Source organism: Crotalus tigris, unplaced genomic scaffold, assembly GCF_016545835.1.
Source record: "Crotalus tigris isolate CLP2741 ecotype Arizona unplaced genomic scaffold, ASM1654583v1 scf7180000024340.7048381, whole genome shotgun sequence".
NCBI classification, from domain to species: domain Eukaryota; kingdom Metazoa; phylum Chordata; class Lepidosauria; order Squamata; family Viperidae; genus Crotalus; species Crotalus tigris.
Window position 1 is genome coordinate 6,013,744 of NW_024100510.1, and position 21,030 is coordinate 6,034,773.

At 40.3% G+C, this 21,030-nt stretch overlaps 1 protein-coding gene across 2 annotated transcripts in view; it reads left to right on the forward strand.

Annotated features, from left to right (window-relative positions):
* The first annotated feature begins 2,987 nt into the window (after positions 1-2,987).
* The window catches only part of LOC120300360 (cytochrome P450 2K1-like), a 46,992-nt gene continuing 28,949 nt past the window's right edge, over positions 2,988-21,030 (forward strand). For both annotated transcript variants that reach the window (XM_039326283.1, XM_039326284.1), the window contains exons 1-3: positions 2,988-3,319; positions 8,874-9,036; positions 18,466-18,615. In XM_039326283.1, the coding sequence (XP_039182217.1) occupies positions 3,137-3,319; positions 8,874-9,036; positions 18,466-18,615 (496 nt within the window). In that variant the 5' untranslated portion in view covers positions 2,988-3,136. The remainder of the gene's footprint in view (positions 3,320-8,873; positions 9,037-18,465; positions 18,616-21,030) is intronic.

A 21,030-nucleotide genomic window follows, 5' to 3' on the forward strand; every position in this document is an offset into this window, starting at 1 on the left:
CTGAAACCAGATTGAAAAGGGTCCAGATAATTGGTTTCATCCAAGGATGGCAAGAGTTGAAACGCCACCACCTTCTCTACAACCTTCCCCACAAAGGGGAGGTTGTAGACAGGACGAAAGTTCTTCAAAACAGCTGGGTCCAGGGAAGGCTTCTTGAGGAGGGGCCTCACCACCGCTTCCTTTAAAGGTTGCGGGAAAGACCCCTCCATCAAGGAAGCATTGATTATCGCCTGGAGCCAGCCTCGTGTCACCTCCCTACTGGCAGAAAGCAGCCAGGAGGGGCACGGGTCCAATAAACAGGTGGCGGCATTCATTGCCCTCACAGCCTTGTCCACTTCATCAGGGGTCACAGGTTCAAACTCACTCCAGATAATATGACTAAGACCAGCCCCTGGCAACTCGGCTGGCACTGCCCAGTCAGAGTCCAGGTCCCTCTGAATCTGAGCGATTTTGTCCGAAAGAAACTGAACAAACTCCTCAGCTCTCCCCTGCAAGGGTTCCTCCGCCTCCTCCACTTTAAGAAGGGAGCGGGTCACCCTAAACAAGGCGGCTGGGCGAGATTCTGCGGACGCAATAAGTGTGGAAAAGTGAACACGCTTTGCCGCTCTTATCACCACTAAATAAGTCCTAAGATAGGCTCTTAATAGTGATCGGTCAGATTCAGAGTTACTGGCCCACCAACGTCGCTCTAGACGTCTCTTGTGGCGCTTCATCTCCCGGAGCTCCTCAGTAAACCAAGGCGCCCTCCGGGGACCACCACCACAGAGAGGTCGCAAAGGCGCACTTCGATCCAGGCCCCGGACGCCGCCTCATTCCAGGCCACAACCAGGGACCCGGACGAGTTGTGGACAAGGGAGTCAGGTATTTCCCCAAGCTCCTCCTGGAACCGATCTGGGTCCCTTAGGCGCCTGGGACAGAACCACCTAGTCGGTTCCCTCTCCCTGCGATGGGGGAGTGATGCTCTGAAGTCCAGCCTCAATAGGAAATGATCTGTCCATGACAAGGGCGAGATCTCTATTCCCCTTAATTCCAGATCATGTCTCCATTGCCCTGAGAGAAACACAAGGTCGAGTGTGTGACCACCCCTATGGGTCGGATCCTGGATTACCTGGGTCAGGTCCATGGTTGCCATGGAAGCCATGAACTCCTGTGCCGCCTCTGAGCGATCGCCGAGTGATGGTAGGTTAAAGTTCCCCCAGTACTATAAGTCTGGGGAACTCCACCGCCAACCCGGCTACTGACTCCAGCAACGCAGGCAGGGCTGTTGCAACGCAGCTGGGAGGTAGGTATGTCAGCAGCAAGCCCAACTGAACCCGTGAACCCAACTTCAATAGGAGGGACTTACACCCAACAACCTCCGGGGCAGGAATCCCACGAGGACTCAAGGACTTCCAAGTGATGACTGCCACTCCCCCACCCCTGCCCTGATGTCGAGGCTGATGAAGCACCACAAACCCGTCCAGGCACATCTCCAAGAGGGAAACACCCCCCTCAGGGCCCAGCCAGGTTTCGGTTATACATGCCAGGTCCGCCCCACTGTCCAATATTAAATCACGGACAAGGGGGGCTTTGCTGACAACGGACCTGGCATTAAGCAACAGCAGCCTACAATTAGGGCCCTGTACTCCCCTGTCACCAGTACTACAGGATGAGCCTTTTGAGGGGCCGGAACAAGGAATCACTCTAACATAGCGAGTCCTTGTTCCCCAAAGATGGCCTGCCCCTCGGCTCCCACCATATCTGCCCATTCCAGTCATGACCGGGATGCTCCGACCTTCTCCCCTCCCCGGAATACCCCCACCCTCACCAGCCTTCTCCCTTCCTGACCGGACTCGCTTTCCATACAGACCAAGCCCAAGGGTAAGTCCTGCCCCCCCCTACTTTAATGATCATAAGATCATTAAACAGTTTCTGATCTTATTATCCCTTACACAGAGAAAGTAAAATGATCTAGCTCAGCGGTTCTCAACCTGTGGGTCGGGACCCCATTTGGGGTCGAACGACCATTTCACGGGGGTCACCAAACAACGCAGTCTGCCATTTTTTCCCCTTTTCCTTAGCTGTGCTACTCCCTTTTATTCTATTGGCTTTTGAAAGCCAATAGAATAGACTCTCTTGAATAGGGTCTAATTCTATTGGCTTTCAAAAGCCAATAGGAATTGTCCAGGCTGTCTCTGCCCTGCTGAGCCCACCAAAAGTCCCAGTCTGCAAACGGTGCTGCAAGTTGTCTGCAGTGAAGGCGAGCTGTCTGGAAGTTTCCACCCTTCCCTGCTGAGCAATTATTAAAAATGTAAGTAAAAGAGGGCCAGGGGTGGGAGGTGGGAGGCCAGCAGGTGCAGGGAGGGTTGCTGATGTGTGTGGGGCCCGGCAGGTGCCTTACCTCCCTTGGGCTGGGCCAGCTGGTGGGCTAGCCGGTGGTCGCCCTGCGCCATCGCTGCCCTTTGCCAGCTTCGCCTCAGGCGGCGCAGGGGGTGGCACCACACATGCATGGTGCTCCCGGGCAGGAAAGTCCTCGACCTACGACCGGTTGGGGGTCATGGCATTAAAAAGGTTGAGAACCACTGATCTAGCTTTTGATCCACCCACTGCTGTTTTGCGAACCACAGTCTTTTTGCGAAGAGGACTGTTCTGAGGCAGAGTTCCCTGAACATGGTGTTCCAAAGTCTCTCTACTTTTGAATAGAACGTGCACTGTATCAGTCAAAGCCAGGGAACAGAATCAAGGACTGAGAACAAGAGGCGCTGAACTAAAGAGAGCCCGTCTTCCCAAAATATTCAATCTCACAACTATTCCGTTCTGCAAAAATGAAAAGCATATCCTTAATTTCCACTTGACTGATAGACAGATTTATATACGTCTAAACATCTGGGTTATTGTGTAGTACAAATATGTGAAACTGGTTTGGTATGTTTTTTGCCGATTTCACTAGTTGTGTAATACATGCAAGGACAGATCAAATTTCTGTGGAAAAAACAAGGGTAAAGTTCAGAAGCCCTTTATTGAACAGAGCAGTCTGAGGATTCAGCAGAAAGAGAAGCTGGGCTCTGCTTATACCTTGCTTTCAAATACATGCTGGGATCATTTCAGTTTTCAAAATTCCTTGTAATTTTTACTGAAGACTACTTACTAAAAGGAAATGGATTGGACTGGAGCAACTTTAATTTTATTACTATTTGTTCTTGCAATTATGTTCCTTTTGAAAAAGGACAATTCCAGGAATAACAACTCCCCCAATCTCCCTCCGGGACCCAGGACCATACCTATTTTGGGAAATCTGCACATGATGGATCTGACGAGGCCTTACAGAACAATGACAGAGGTAAACCCTGATTTTCAGATTCATTTGTAGAATATCTTTTAAATTCTGTCCTTAATGAATTCTTATGATTACTTTCAAAAGCTACTAGGGACACCATTGGAAAGTGATCTTTCCCACAACATATCGGAGGCTCAGTTCCTCTTTTACGAAATTCCAGCACAAAAGGATTAATGGCATTTTCCAAACTGAGGAATATAAGTGTATCTCTTGTGCAGGCATAATTATCATGAAAATGGAGGACTCAAGTTATACTTGCCATAAATATAAAGTGGTTAGATAACTTGAGGAAAAACTGGAGGCAAGCCAAAGCACTAAAACTCCATTTGCTCTGAGCTTCAGTGGTGAACATGATAAACATGACAAATTCTTATTAAATTCAGAGGTCTCTGTATTCTATTCTATTCTATTCTATTCTATTCTATTCTATTCTATTCTATTCTATTCTATTCTATTCTATTCTATATCTAACAAAATGGGATGGAGGGGAATCCTGTTGCACTGTGTGTAAAGAATTACTACACCTCTACAGAAATACAAAACACTAGGGCAGTGATGGCGAACCTATGGCATATGTGGCACTCGGAGCCCTCTCTGTGGGCATGTGCCTGTTGCACACACAGATGATGCTCCAGGGCATGGGTGGAGGTTATGGCCACCATGGCGTTGCAGGCTGCCTGGGCAATCTGCAGTGGACCATGGACGTGGTGGGAGGCCCTGTGGGTGGGTGGGGGTGGAGTGGGCAGGGTGGGGGTGGAGTGGGGGTGGACCGCGGTCAGGACAGTTTTGGGGCACTTAGTCTGTAAAAGGTTCGCCATCACTGCAGTAGGGATAAAAGCCTTCTTGAAAATATTTGGATAAATATTAGAGGAAAGAAAAATGACAGGTATGTACTATAGGCCACCCAAACAGAGGAAATAGATGAATGTTTTGCTATCAGGTATGTCAGGTGTGCAGAAAACACACCATAGTAGTAATAGGGGATTTTAACTACCCTGATATCAATGGGGAAACAAACTGTGCAGGGAGTGGGAGATCAAACAGATTCCCAATAAGCCTACCTGGTAACAAAAGGTAGAAGAGGTAGAAGAGGGACTTAGAGGGACTGCACTTATTTAAGAGATGGAATGGTTAAGGAAGTAGAAGGAACTTTGTGGGAGAACAACCATATTTTAATTCACAACAATGCAACCACTGGTAACTAAAGCAGTGTGATAAATAGCATCTTCACCAGATGGATTTGTAACTAGCTGGCTGCATTTAATACCTATCCTCAACAGAACAACATCTACATGGAGAGAAGTATGCAGTAGGGTACCCCAAGGTTCTGTCTTAGGCCTAGTATTCTTCATCATCTTCATAAACAATTTAGATGAGGGATAGAAGGGGAACTCAACAAATTTGCAGATGACACCAATCTAGGGGGAATAGCCAACTCTTTAGAAGATAAATGAAGTTCCAAAAAAATCTTGACAGACTTGAACACTTGGCCCTATCCCAAAAAAATGCAATTCAGTGGCGAGTAAGGTTTTACATTTAGGCAAGAAAAATCAAATGCACAGGCATAGAATAAGTGGTTGAACAACAGCAACTGTGAAAGGAATCTAGGAGTCTAAGTCTGAGTATGAACCAGCATATGTTGAAGCTACCAATGTCAGTGCAGTCCTAGCTTGCATCAACAGAGAATAGTACTAATATCACATGACTAGTTCTGGTCAAAAAAGATTTTGGGATTCTAGAAAGAGTGCAGAGAAGAGGACCAAAGATGATTAGGGGTTCTATTGGACAACAACTTAAATATGAGCAAGCAATGTGCTGCAGCTGCAAAAAAGCCAATGTAGTCCTAGGCAGCATTAAAAGAGGAATAACATCAAGATTACATGAAGTGTTAGTACCGCTTTATAATGCCTTGGTAAGATCACATTTGGAATACTGTGGTCACCACGATCCAACATATTGAGTCTCAAGAAAGAGTTCAGAGTTCAGAGTTCAGAAGTACATCAAAGATGATTAAGGAACTGGACATTAAAATGTATCAGGCTAGAAAACAGGAGATTTGAGTTTAAGTCCTGCCTTAGCCATGAAAGCTAGCTGGGTGACTTTGGGCAAGTCACTCTCTTTCAGCCCTTACTCCACAGGGTTGTTGTTGTGGGGAAAATAAGAGAATGAAGTTGTGTTGGATATGTTTGCTGCCTTGAGTTATTTGTAAAACTAATAAAGGTGATAAATAGATAAATAAATAAATACATAAACAAACAAATATTCAAACAAAGAGAAGGACTAGAGATGACATAATAGCAGTCAAGCTATACTCAAAGCACTTGAGGCAGAACAAGAAGTAATGGGTGGAAGCTTCTTAAAGGTAGATACAATCTAGAGGTTAATAGAAATTTTCTGGCAGTGAGAACAAGTAATCAATGGAATAGCTTACCTTCTGGGGTTGTGGGTTTTCAAAAATATACTGGACCACAATTTGAGTGGGATGGAATAAGGTTCCCACTTTGACCAGAGGGTTGGACTAGAACAGAGTCCCCCAACCTTTTGAGTGCCAGGAACCAGTTCCATGGAGGGTGGTTTTTCCGTGGACCAGTAAGGTGTGGTTTTGCCCACTGCCTGGATTCTGTGTATGCACAGGTGGTACTTTGCTCACTTGCACAGCATGGTTCCTGGTGGGGCGTGGACCAGTGTCAGTCCACAGCCCAGGAGTTCTGGACCCTTCGACTCGAAGACCACCACGGTCTCTTCCAGTCCTATGGTTCTATGATTCACAGGATGTACTGTACAAACAATCTTGTTCCATCATATTAGAAACCTTTTCACAGCTTTTCTACTGCATGAGGATCTTTTATTAGATGAGCATTTTTAAATATATGATAAAAGTAGTCTATATAAATATTAAAAATTATAAAAAAGCTTATATCATCACAATTCTCAATAGAACAGAAAAAGGAAATAACATCTCTGCCTTTGAATTTTGATTCATACTTGCTTTTTTTTCCCAAAAAATATTAATTTTCTATTATTACATTTGATTAATGCTTAATAAACATCATGTTGTCTGGGTTAATTTGTTTGCTTAATAATACAAGTTACATTCTTAGTCTCTACCCCTTTTTTCCAACCATTGATAAAGAAAATTCCATGTTTTAAAATATTCTGTATCTTCTTTCTCCTTTTCTCTGTCCATTTCAGCACAGTCCGATATCTTCTTGATTATCTCTACGTCTAGTAGTGTTTCTTCATTCTTCCAGTGCTGAGCAAATACAATCCTCTTTGCTGTTAGTACATGCAATGTTAAATATACACTTTCCTTATCAGATTTTTCTGATATTATACCTAGTAAGAAAAGTTCAGGTTTAAAATCTACATGTTTTCCTAAAATCTTTTCTAACCAGATATGTATTTTAGTCCAAATGTTTTTTGCTTTAACATAGGTCCACCACAAATAATAATATGTGCCAGATTTACATTTTCAACATTTAGTAGACATATTTTTAAACATTTTTGCTAATCTAGCAGGTGGTAAGTGCCATCTATAAAACATCTTATATAAGTCTTCTTTATAAGAAGTTGTCATGGTTAATTTATAATTTCTTTCCCAAAGATTTTGCCATTTCTCTAATTCTATTTTATATCCAAAGTTTTTTTGCCCATTGTATCTTTCACTTGTTCATCCTCCATTTTCAAATTTAATAGAAAGTTATATAGTTTCTTAAACAGTTTTTCATCAGAGGTCAACAATATCTGATCAAACAATGTCTGTTCTTTATGTTGTTGTTGTTAATTGCGAAGTCGTGTCCGACCCGTCACGACCCCATGGTCAATGTTCCTCCAGGTCTTCCTGTCCTCTACCATCTTCTGGAGTCCATTTAAATTCACACTTACTGCTTCAGTGACTCCATCCAGCCATCTCATTCTCTGTCGTCCCCTTCTTCTATTGCCCTCAATCTTTCCCAGCATTAGGCCCTTCTCCAGTGAGTCCTTCTTCTCATTAGGTGGCCAAAGTATTTGAGTTTCAACTTCAGGATCTGGCCTTCTAAAGAGCAGTCGGGGTTGATCTCTTCTAGGACTGACCGGTTTGAACGCCTTGCAGTCCAAGGGACTCGCAGGAGTCTTCTCCAGCACCATAGTTCAAAGGCCTCAATTCTTTTGCGCTCAGCCTTTCTTATGGTCCAAATTTTCACAGCCATACATTGCAACTGGGAAAACCATGGCCTGGACTATACGCACTTTTGTTGGCAGGGGGATGTCTCTGCTTTTTAGTATGCTGTCTAGATTTGCCATAGCTTTCCTCCCCAGGAGCAAGCGTCTTTTAATTTCTTGGTTGCAGTCCCCATCTGAGGTGATCTTGGAGCCCAGAAAAATAAAATCTGTCACGACCTCCATTTCTTCCCCATCTATTTGCCAGGAATTGAGAGGGCCGGATGCCATGATTTTGGTTTTCTTAATGTTGAGTTTCAAGCCAACTTTTGCACTCTCCTTCTTCACCCGCATCAAGAGGCTCTTTAGTTCCTCTTCACTTTCTGCCATTAGAGTGGTATCATCTGCATATCTTAGGTTTTTGATATTTCTCCCGGCAATCTTAATTCCAACTTTTGATTCATCTAGCCCTGCCTTTCTCATGATGTGCTCTGCATATAAGTTAAATAGGCAGGGTGACAGTATACAGCCTTGCCGGACCCCTTTTCCAATTTTGAACCAATCAGTGGTTCCGTGTTCGGTTCTCACTGTTGCTTCTTGACCCGCATATAGGTTTCTCAGGAGACAAATGAGATGGTCTGGTACTCCCATCTCTTTAAGACCTTGCCACAATTTGTTGTGATCCACACAATCAAAGGCTTTTGCATAGTCAATGAAGCAGAAGTAGATGTTTTTCTGGAACTCCCTAGCTTTCTCCATGATCCAGCGTATGTTTGCAATTTGATCTCTAGTTCCTCTGCCTCTTCGAAATCCTGCCTGTACTTCTGGTAGTTCTCGATCCACATACTGCTGGAGTCTAGCTTGTAGGATTTTAAGCATAACTTTACTAGTATGTGAAATGAGTGCAATTGTGTGATAGTTTGAACATTCTTTGGCATTGCCTTTCTTTGGAATTGGAATGTAAACTGACCTTTTCCAATCCTGTGGCCACTGTTGAGTTTTCCAAATTTGCTGGCAAATTGAGTGTAGCACTTTTACTGCATCGTCTTTTAAGATTTTGAATAACTCAGCTGGAATACTGTCACCTCCACTAGCTTTGTTGTTGCTCAGATTTTCTAAGGCCCATTTCACTTCACATTCTAGGAACAACAAACAAACAACAAACAAACAAACAAACACTGTACTTTATAGAAGCCATATATTTTCACATCTTTATCATATCTCGATTGCATTTCAATTGAATTTCTTACATAGTGGTTTTGAAAGTATCTATGAGTTTTTTACTCCTCATACCCTAGAAATGTATGCCATCCCTGTTGCAGTTGCAGTTTACTTTCTTAAACATCTTCTACATATAGTATGTAAGTCTAATTATTGATCAAAATGGTCTCTTTGTTTTCCTTCTGTTTAATTCCAGTGGTCAAAAAAATATGGTCCCATTTTTCGCATCAAACTGGGATTCCAGGAGATGGTGGTGCTGACTGGCTATGAAACGGTCAAAGAAGCTCTAGTGAACCAGGCAGATGCATTTGCAGATAGGCCTATCGTCCCCATTTTTGAAGATGCAGTGAAAGGATTTGGTAAATTATTTCATTCTGTATTGTAGTTAACAAACCTGAAAAAGTGACCTATGACCATTTTACACACTTAAAACCATTGCCGCATCCCAGTGGTCATATGATCTAAAGTGGAATGCTTGGCAATTGGCATGTATTTATGACAGTTGCAAGGTCATGTGATGGGCAAGCCAGTTTCAGTAATCATGGTTGTGGTATTAACTTAAAAACTGCAGTGATTTGCTTAACAACGGTGGCGAGATGAATGATTTACCAAAGATGCTATTTCTATTTCAGACTTTGCGAATACTTATAACCCATACTCTGTTTAAAGTATGGCAAATGGACAGTTCATATAGCAAGAGAAAAAAAACCAAGTATTACATATAAATTACTGCAAGATGCTAAAAAAAAAAGAGGAGTTTGAGTTTATCGGATTTGAAACTGTACATTGATGTCTGTTGTTTGGTCTGGCTTAAAGAGTGGGTCACTCTCCAAATCATCGCTTGATCTGGAGGGTTATGAAGTAAGATTTGAATGGATTGCCTACTTATGGTATGATAAGGATAAAATAAATATCGATTTCAACATCCATTTTGTTATACATGTTATTCTAAAGGTTTAGAATTAATGCAAAGTTCTCCATAAATATGCCTGTTTAGATGTCACCCCAGGAATCTTTCTTTCAAAAAGAGATAGTGGTGAGGACAGACTGGTGGACCTATGGTCAAATAATACTTTTTAATTATGATAATTTTAATTAAAATTAATAATTTTAATAATTTTTAATTTTAATTTTGAGGGTCAACCTACCCTCAAATTGAAAGGGGAATTGGGTTTAAAAGGAGGTGTCTGTTATTGGTTTACATATTTATAGTTGAAAGAAAGGTTAAATTAGATAAAAATAAGTTATGATTAATTGAATTTATTTGCCACCCTTTCATAATTAAGTGATATTTATAGTGATAGTTATCTCATAACTATCTCATCTCATAACTTTCACTGATAACTAAGAGTGACATGATAGCAGTGTTCCAATATTTCTGGGGCTTCCACAAAGAAGAAGGGGTCAACCTATTTTCCAAAGTGCTAGAAGGCAAGACAAGAAGCAATGGATGGAAACTGAACAAAGAGAGAAGCAATCTAGAACTAAGAAGACAATCCTTGAGAGTAAGAACAACCAACCAGTGGAACAACTTGCCTTCAGGAATTGTGGCTACTCCAACACTGGATGCTTTTAAGATGTCTAAGATGATATAGGGTTTCCTGCTTGAGCAGTGGGTTGGACTTAGAAGACCTCCAAGATTCCTTCCAACTCTGTTTGTTCTGTTCTGTTCATAACTAAATGACTCTGGGTGGCTTACAGTATTAAAACATTAAAATCCTAACAAAATATTTTTAAAATAATAAAAATGGAAATCCCAATCAAGACAAAACTATAGTTAAAAGATGGGGAGGGAGAGATCAAGATGCAAGTGGGGAGATGTCCCCTCGTTAAGGCCCCAGGCCATCTGGCAGAGCCAGGTCTTCAGGTCAGAAGAGTGAGAGTCAATCTCATCTCAATGGGTGGGATGTTCCAAAGGGCAGGAGTCACAGCAGAGAAGGTGCTTTTCCTTCATCCTGCCAGCTGGAATTATTTGACCAATGGGGCCCGGAGCATGCCTCCTCTGCTGGCGGGGTGAGATGGTTCCTCAAATAACCTGGACCCATGCCATGCAGGGCCTTAAAGGTAATAACCAGCATCTTCAATTGCACCTGTAAGCAGACTGACAGCTCCCAGAGCATTTGTGTAACCTGGGTCATCCTAGGGTCCCCAAAGGACCCCAAGAACTGCCTGAGCCACCACTGTCTGTAGTTGAAGCTTCTGAATGCCAGGAGGAGGAGTGAACGTCTCGGCGGCATGACATATTCCTTGGAGGCTCCCTAAGAATCGTCGCTTTCCAGCTGTTTGGGGAGGTCTGCCTAGTCCCAGACAGACCAGAACTGTCCTGTAGGGTCAGTGAAGAAGGGAAGGATAGTTTGGCAACACAGGAGAGTTCGCAATCTCCTGAAGAGCTGAATGGAAGCTTCCCAGACCAGCAGCTGTCAGACAGCCATTGCGAGCTGTCACAAGCCGGGCGTTTGCTTCCAAGAATCAGAAAGAAAATTGGAGAATCGCCTGGGTGAGCTGATCAAGAGATTGTTAAAAGGAGGAAAACTTTCTCTCTTAAATGCTGGAAATGCTGAGGGGTGGAATTAGAAGAATTTGAAGCCGTGGAGAAAAGGGGAGGGAGCAGACCCTTAAGCTGTTCCTGTTCCTCCTCTGGAATCTCAGCAGCGAAAAAGCGGAAGGCAATAAATCAATAAATCAATGTAAAGACTGTGGAATTTAAAAAGCCTACTGAAAACAATTGGACTAATAGAACTATTTGAGAGTAAACAACTGTAAAAGTAAACTGTTTGCTTTTTTCCTTTAAATGGGTTGCTTCTTTTTCTTCAGCTTCCTTCTTCTAAAGCAGAAGACTAAGTGACCCTGAACAACATCTGCTGGCCTCACTGATAAGAAGTGAGACATTAATTGCATTTAACACAGAAACTGTTTCTTGTTTTGGAGACTGGTGGATTGCCTTATGGAGGTTTTATTTTTGATCTCCTTCTTTTTTTTGGATTAAGGCATGAAGAGCCTGAAATAAAGAAGTGTAAATTGCCCTTGGACGTTTGAGGTGGGATTTTTCTCCTATTTTTGTTTCTTTCCTCCTCTTCTTGGAACATTTTGGGATTATAATAGCACACTGACATTTGGATTATAAATCATTGGATAAGATGAAGAAGATCACAACACATCTAACAACAGCCCCCTCAATACTACAGAGTCTGGTGGTGCAGAAAATACTGGACTCTACAATACAACAAGATAAATTTAATATGGAACTGAAAAATATGATACAGGTATTACATACAGACTTCAAGGAAGGATTAGGTAAATTAGAAGAGGAATTAAAAGAGGTCAAAGAATTGATGGGGAAAAGTGAACAAAGACTGCAAAAAGTGGAAGGGAAAATTGAATTAATGGATAAGAGAGTAGAGGAGATGAACAATCGACTGATATTAACAGATAGGAACCAGGAAAAAACGATTATCTCTCTAGAGATGGATAGAGCTGATTATTACTTAAGATTCCAAAATGTTGAAGAAGAAAAGGGAGAGAATTTAGTGGAGGTGATGACTGAAATATTAGCAGACGCACAAGAGGAAAGGAAGGAAAAGATAATTAATGATATAGAAGAGACATTTAGAATACATACTAGATATGCAACGAGAAATAAGCTTCCTAGAGAGGTCCATATAAAGTTTACTAAAAAACCATTAAGAGCAGATATATTACAGAAACTGAGAAATGTCACAATAAAATATAAAGGAAGAGAGATAGTGATATTAAAGCAGATTCCAAGAAGAGTGAGAGACTTGAGAAAGGAGTATCAATTTTTGACAAAAGTCTTAATTGAAAAAAGGGATAAATTTTAGATGGTTAATACCAGAAGGAGTAATGGTAAACTGGCAAGAACAGAGACACAGACTAGACACATTAGAGAAAGCAGAGCTTTTTTATGATCACTACTTTGGACAGCAAGAAGAAGAAAGGCTGAGAAGGGAAAGAGGAATTAGACATCAAGGAGATCAGATAGAGAAACAACAGAGTGAGTATAGTAAAGAACAGGAGGAAAGGGCGTTGGTAGAAGGAGTAAGGACAAAAGAGGCAAAAGAGCAAAGAGAGATGAGAATGATGAGATCAGCTAAAACCTTAAATAAATAATCATGGAAGAAGAAATAAAAATAATCTCGATAAATATAAATGGATTAAATTCAACCATAAAAAGGAAAAGAACACTAAATAAACTAGGAAAACTAAAAATGGACATAATTTGTTTACAAGAAGTTCATATTAGGAAACAACATAAAAAATTATTAGAATATCCAAAATTGGGAGAATTATATACCTTACTTGCGGACCAGAGTAAAAGAGGTGTGGCATTATATATTCAGAAAACAATACAAACTAAATTGATATATTCAGATGAAGAAGGATGAATTTTAATGGTAGAAGTAATTATGAACTGTAAAAAATCATTATTGGTAGCGATTTATGCTCCAAATGAAAATCAAGAGAATTTTTATCTAAAATTACATAAGAAAATAATAGAACTGGAATATGAAAGCATATGTATGATTGGAGATTTTAATACTATTGTAAAGCCTGAGTTGGATTATAATACAACAAAAAAAATAAGACTCTAAGAAGAACACTTCCTAAATCCTCTTATAATATGGTGGATGAATTAAATATACTTGATGCTTGGAGAAGAAATATCTGGAAAAGAAACAATATACGTTCTATTCTAACAGACACCTGTCCTGGTCAAGAATTGATATGACATGGATGTCAACAGATTTATTTACAAATATACAAAATATAGCCATAGAAACAAGCACATGGGCGGATCACAACCCAGTTACAATCATATGGAAAGGACAAAAAAAGAGAACAAGATGAACATTAAACCAAACTATATTGAATGAAAAGGATTTTCAGCAATATATGAAAAAAGAAATATTTTTCTTTTTTAAGGAAAACAAAAAAGAAGATACTTCACTTCAAAATGTTTGGGATACGGCGAAACATACATGAGAAGACTTGCTATCACTTATTTGGGGAAAAAGAACAAATAGAAAAGACAAAATAAGGGGAAACTGGAGGAAGAATATAAGATACCTGAGAAAGAATTACAGAAAGATACACAAAACAAAAAGATTAAAAATTTAATGGAACTGAACAAACATAAAATGAACTTACTAGAAAATGAAGAAGTGGCAATGAAAATAAAGGCAGCTAAGCAAACTTTTTTTGAGCATGCAAACAAACCAGGGAAATGGTTGACATATAAAATTAAAAAGGAGAAAGAGAAGAGATGGATTAAACAATTGGAAGATGCTGAGGGGATTTTACAACATCGAAATGAAGAAAAGAAAAAAATAATCTGGGAATATTATGAGAACCTATACAAGCAACAAACAGTTTCAGATGATAGGATAAAACATTTTTTGGAAGAAACAGAGATACCTAAAATGCCGGAGAAATTTAAAAAGCTATTAGAAGGGGAAATAACAATGATGGAATTAATAGAAGCAATCAACAGACAAAAAAATGGTAAAACACCAGGACCGGATGGACTACCAGCAGAGCTATATAAGACATTGCAGGAAGTACTAGGTAATGTAATGTTGGAACTTTATAATGAACTTCTTTCTGAAGCTAAGATACCAGATTCGTGGTCTGAAGCTCTTATTACTCTCATACCAAAGGAAGAAACGGAAACACAGAAAATAAAGAACTACAGGCTGATTTCCTTACTGAATGTGGACTACAAAATATTTGCATCAATAATGGTGGAAAAACTTAAAAAGTTTTTAAATGAATTTATACAATCGGATCAAAATGGCTTCTTACCCAAAAGACATATTAGAGACAATATGCGAATTATATTGAACACATTAGAATATTATGAAACACATCCCGAGAAACAGATGGCATTGGTGTTCCTGGACGCTCAGAAGGCATTCGACAATGTGAACTGGCAATTCATGATAAGCCAATTACAGACTATGGATTGTGAGGAGAAATTTATAAACGTAATTAGAACAATTTATAATAAGCAATCAGCCAAAGTAATGATAAATGGAGATATGACTGAGAAGATCAACATTATGAAGGGAACAAGACAGGGCTTTCCCCTATCTCCACTATTGTTTGTTCTGACATTAGAAGTATTAAATAGATGTATAAGACAGAATAATGACATAAAAGGGATGAAAATTAAGAGGGAAGAATATAAGCTACAAGCATTCGCAGACGATTTAGTATTTATTTTGGAGGAACAATTAGAGACAGGACCTGTATTAATAGAACAAATAGAAAAATATGGTGAGGTAGCTGGGTTGAAAATTAATAAAGATAAAACCAAAATGTTAGTGAAAAATATAGTGAAAAACAAAAAAAAAGAACTGGTGGGAAAATTAGATATACAGATTGTAAAGAAGGTAAAATATTTAGGGATCCACCTGACAGCAAGATGCACAACAATTAAAGAGGATAAATATCATAAATTGAAAAGACAAATTGAAGTAGATTTGGATAAATGGAAAAATGTACAACTATCATTAATGGGAAGGATTGTGATAATAAAAATGAATATATTACCATGATTATTGTTCTTGTTTTCAACAATACCAATAAGATTAGAAAAGAAATATTTTGAAGGGCTTAATGAAATAATCTTGAAATATATTTGGCAGGGAAAAAGGCAAGAATTAAGCTAAAAATGTTACAAGATACAAGATTGAGAGGTGGGTTTGGTCTACCTAATTGGGAATTGTACTATCAGGCTGCAGCATTATCATATATGAGAGAATGGATCTTACTGAGGAATACAAAATTATTGACATTAGAGGGACATGATTTACAGTAGGGATGGCATGCTTTCATATGGTATGGAAAAAACAGAATACATAACTATTTCCAGAGACACTATATAAGGAATTCTTTATTTGTGGTCTGGGAGAAAGTAAAGAGAAATCATTATTTGAAGATTCCAAATTGGCTCTCAACTATGGAGGCGCTAATGCACCCCAATATGTTTAACATGGGAAACATTATAAGATATAAAGACTTATTAACAGATATGGGGGAGTTGAAAACCAAACAACAATTAGAGGAACAAGGAATAAAGATGGATTGGTACATGAGAATGCAAATACAATCTAGATACGAAAAAGATGTTAAAATAGATGGTGTTAATTTGGGGACAACAGAGTTAGATGAAATACTCACAGGAAAGGAAGAAAAATGGATTAAAAATGTACAGTTATCTACTACATATGGAGTTAGAGAAGGAACAAGTGAAAGAGACAATGATAAAATGGACAAGGAATTTTGGATACATAAATAAAGTAGATAGATGGCAGCAATTATGAGAAAGAAACTATAAATTGACAATGGCGACTGTGTATAAAGAAAATATGTACAAAATGTTTTACAGATGGCACATATCTCCTGAAAGATTAGCTAAAATGTTTAAGGACAGGTCTATGAAATGTTGGAAATGTCATCAGATACCAGGTTCCTTCTACCATATGTGGTGGACGTGTGTAGAAGCTAAAACTTATTGGAATATAATTAGAACATGGATAGAAAAGATGATACAACAACGTATAGAACTAAGACCAGAAATATTCCTGTTGGGTATTCTACCAGAGAAATACAATAAAGAAAAAACATATTTAATTATTCATGTAATTACGGCAGCCAGGATTGTGTTTGCACAAAATTGGAAAGCACTGAAAGCCCCCCCCAGAGGGAGAGGTGATTGGGAAAATACTGGAATGTGCAGAAATGAATAGACTAACAATGACAATTAAAGATAAGACAGAGTCAGACTACTATGAAATCTGGGGAACTTTTTATGATTGGCTGAAAAGAGAATATGGTTAAAAGATAGTTAACATCAATTTAGATGGAAGAAGAAGGAACAGATAAGGAGGGAGACCCAGGTGACACAGTATTGAATAACTGGAGGTTGTATAAATGTTTATAGAAGTATATACCGAGAAGGTTAGATAAATAGAAGTATTAATCTTATTGTATATAATACAGATAGGGAAATTTGGAGAGAGGAGTTGCTCGGACATTACCCCTGAACTGTATCTGAAGAGGAATGAGAGGGAAGAAAGGAGAGGAGAGAGAAAAGAGTAAAAGAGGGGAGAAGGAAGTAGGAAGGTTGGAAGAAGAGGAAAGGGGAGGAGAGTGGTGAAGGAGCGGAGAGGAAGAAGAGGGAAGTAGGGAAGAGAAGAAAGGGAGAAAGAAGGTAGAGAAGAAGGAGTGTGGATACGGTGAAAGGGGAAATGGGTGAGCAACACCAAAAGTCATGTGTATGTATTTATTTCATTTTGTTAAAAGTATCTGTATGTGAGTGTGGAGGGAATGTATGTTAATATCTGATAAGTATTACGGTATATGTATGGGGAAGAGTTTGGAAAAATAAAAAATTATTAAGAAAAAAGAAAAAAGAAGCTTCTGAATGCTCTTTAAAGGTAGCACCAGTGCTTTTTTTGTAAAAAAAAAAAAAAAGTGCCAGAACTCACACATGTCATACAACCCACCTTGCCTACCTTACAAGACTCCATCCAAAAAAGGTGCCGGAACTCCGTTCTGGGCGTTCTATGAAAAAAAAAAAGTCCTGGGTAGCACCATGTACTGTAGACAGTATTGCAGTAATCCAGACCTGCGATAACCAGGACTTGAATGATTAAGCTGTGGGAAACAAAAATATTGCCTGTTGATCTATTGGATTCAATGAGGCCTAGGTGAATTAAGATAGGCCCCAAAGAAAAGGCACTGCGCTGTCTGGTCCCGGGCAGCTTGCTCGGGACCATAGCAAAGTCCCGAGCCTGCTCTTGCAGGCTCAGGACACAACAGATAGCAGAGAATTTTGCATTACAAAAACTCTATGTTATATATTTATATCAGTATACACACACATACACACACACACACACACAGAGAGAGAGAGAGAGAGAGAGAGAGAGAGAGAGAGAGAGAGAGAGAGAGAGAGAATATTATTTGTTGGAAATAGGTGACCTGAATAAGAAACTTAAACATTTTCCTTCTGGCAACTGACAAAAGACACCAGATATTTACCATTAATAAAACATTATTAATGAAATCCCAATATTTACGGCATCAGTGCAATTTTTCCCATGCTATGCAGAGAGCCAAAATATTGGCCAGCAGGAAATCCCATGGAATGGGCTCACAAAGTGGCTGCTTTCATTGGGCAAGTTTTAGAGCCCTTCAAAGTCCTTCAATTTACACATCCACAAGAGAAGACAATATGTGAGGGAAGATTAGCTATGCTGTTAACTGTACTCTGTAAAAATACTTTTCACTTCCTTTAAGCTCCATGGCAGTCTAATGCCTTGTGAGCTTTTGCATCCTTAAAAGTTACTGTAAATTTGATGGTCAAAATGTGATTTTTGGACTATGCAGCAAAAGGATGGCTAGTATATGAATTTTTGAAATTTAATAACAGATTAAGGGATCAGAGGGATTTGGAATTATAGTTTTGAATAAATTAGAAGATATGTGTTCATGGAAAAATGGAGATTGCTTTCATTTTTATTTTGTTTATTTTGTCTGGATAATGAGGTATTGAATGTTGGACACCAAAGGCAGAGGATGAATAAAACAGAGTGGAAATCCTTAGCACAAATTTTGAAATACCTTTCGGCCATGTTTTTGCACAGAATGGATGAAACACTTGATCAAATTAACAGAACATGTTTTAATGAAGCTGTGAAACAAGAATGAGTTGTGACAGATAGTAAAATAATATTTCACTATTTTATCCCTTTTCTCTTGAGGTATTATTTCTGCTCGTGGTGAGAACTGGAAAGTAATGCGACGGTTTACATTATCCACATTACGGGACTATGGAATGGGCAAGAGGACCATTGAAGACAAAATCACTGAAGAGTGTAGTGTTTTAACAAAGACAATAGAGACTTATGCAGGTGAGTTGGCGTTTGCTCCTATTGCTCTATTGCAGCAGCTTCCAGAATAAATGTAGATTGGAAAATAATTGGGTCAGATTTTTCAAATTAACAAGAAGTGTGTTGGAAGTATCTTCTCTCCAACAATTCTTAGACACATTGTTTTCTTCCCATAAATATGCTTCCTTATCCAATTTATGCAAAGTATATTTACAGAAATGTGACTTATGGATGGCAAAATGGTTCCATAGGACTTGAATTGTTAATTCGGTATAACACGACAGTCTCTAGTCAATAACACTTCTAGAATTACTCTTCCGTAGTGTTATGTCCTTGGCCTGTGATTGACAGAGCAGGTGCAGGAAGCTGCAGAGAGACCTGGGCAGACGAGGTGGCCTGCCTGGGCCAGACAGGCTGTCTCCAGCCTATTGCACAATCGCAAAGCGGGAAAATACATTGCATTTATTGGCTGACGTTGTTCCCTGCAAAAGGGTATAAAAGGGATCAATGCCATTTTAGTGTTGTTCTGTTAGAGTTGAATAAAGAAGCATCTGTTTTTACTCCTGCCTCATTTCAATGCCTTACCAAAGCACAGAACAGAACATTGGCAATGAGGGTGGGATTGTACTGTAAGAAAAAAACAAAAGAATACTAGGCTGACTCACCATGGGAGGCCGAAGTGCTTGGAAGTTCAGCATTCCAACTTGTGTGATTCTGCCTGCCAGTACGAAGACGCTGGAGGAGAGCTCATCAAGATTTGTCCTAGAACCCCTTCACAAGCCTGAGCAGCATGAGGCGTTGGACAAGGCCACCAAGAAGAAACTATGGCTACGATTGGATGTCTGTCTGAATTTGACACAACACACCCTGAACGTTGGAGCTCCTACATTGCCAGAGTGGAGAACAACTTTAGAGTAAACCAAGTTCGGGAGGACAGGCTCAAAGCCGCAACGTTACTTTGTGTCTTTGGACAAGAGACTTTTGACATTGCTGAAAACTTGGTTGCCCCAGCACCTTTGGAATCCACCGCTTATGCACAGCTGAAGAAAATGTTAAAGGAACATTTTGAACCGAAGCTATCAGTGATTGCATGGCATCATGCATTTGAACAGCGGGATCAACATCCCGGTGTGTCTGCTGTGGACTTTATTGCTGCCCTGTGTGAAGCTGCAAGGCCCTTTGAGGAGCCGAGAACTGCAGCAAAAGATTTTCGCAAAAGAAGACGTTTCCTTCCAAGATGTGCTAAGGGAGATCATGGTTGAAGAAGCAGCCAGAGGAGCTGTTAAGGCCTTGTGACTTTCCAAGAATCCTATGTGTTCGGGCTCAGTCCATCAAGAGGTTGCTTGAGAGGTATCCGAAAATGAGATCGATTGTCTGCAGCAACCATCAGAGAGAAGGCCCCAAGAGCAAGCTGACAAGGGGTGTGACAAGGCAGATCCATTCCCTTAGTGTTTCGGATGTGGAGGTGCCATAAGCGCTCCGACTGCCATTTTCACTCTGCTACTTGTCAGGCGTATGGCTGGCAAGGCCACATAGCCACCATCTGTTTGAGTCACAAGAAAGACCGTCTATCAGAAGAATTGCCTTGGAAAGGTATCAGGGTCCCCAGCCAAAATAGGGTGGGTTTTTGTGCATCCCGAAGGAGTGTATTGATAACAGGGGCCCATCGACCATTGAAGAAGAAGCTGCATATTGATGTCAAATTGCAGGGGGTCTGCTTAATGATGGAGCTGGACATGGGTTCAGCTCTGTCAATCATTTCCCAGAACACCTTCAAGCAGATCTGCTGTAGAAGCGGCCAGAGAGTTAAACTCAGGCCGTCAAATCTTATCCTAACAGACTTCCAGAATTCCAGAGTCAGTGTGAAAGGGGAGGCCACACTCAGAGTACAGCGTAGGAATTTTGAAGGGTTTTTGGACGTTGTTGTGATTGAGGGTGACTGCACAAGTCTAATTGGACTCGATTGGTTTGAGGCACTTGGAATTCAGGTGACTGGGCTACAGTTTGCAAACCACAGGTCTTGCGGAAGTTTGCAAGGAGTTTGCTGATGTGTTCAACTCAGAATTAGGGTCGTACAAGGGGCCTACAATTGCTTTATGGTTAGACCCCTCCATTGCACCAATTAGGATTAAGCCTTGTCGGGTGCCTTTTGCACTTAAGCAAAAGATCAATGCCAAGCTGGATAAACTGCTACAGCAAGGTATTTTGGAACCTGTGGATAGCAGTCCATGGGAAACATCCATAGTCATGCCACTCAAGGCCAACAGGAAGTCCGTATTTGTGCTGACTATAAATGCACGCTAAACAAAGCATTACAGCAGCACTCTTATCCGGTGCCTGTGGTGAGCCACATTTTGGCCTCACTTAAATAGGCTGAGTTTTTGCCAAACTCGATTTGGCCCAGGCCTATCAACAGCTACTGGTTGATGATGCAAT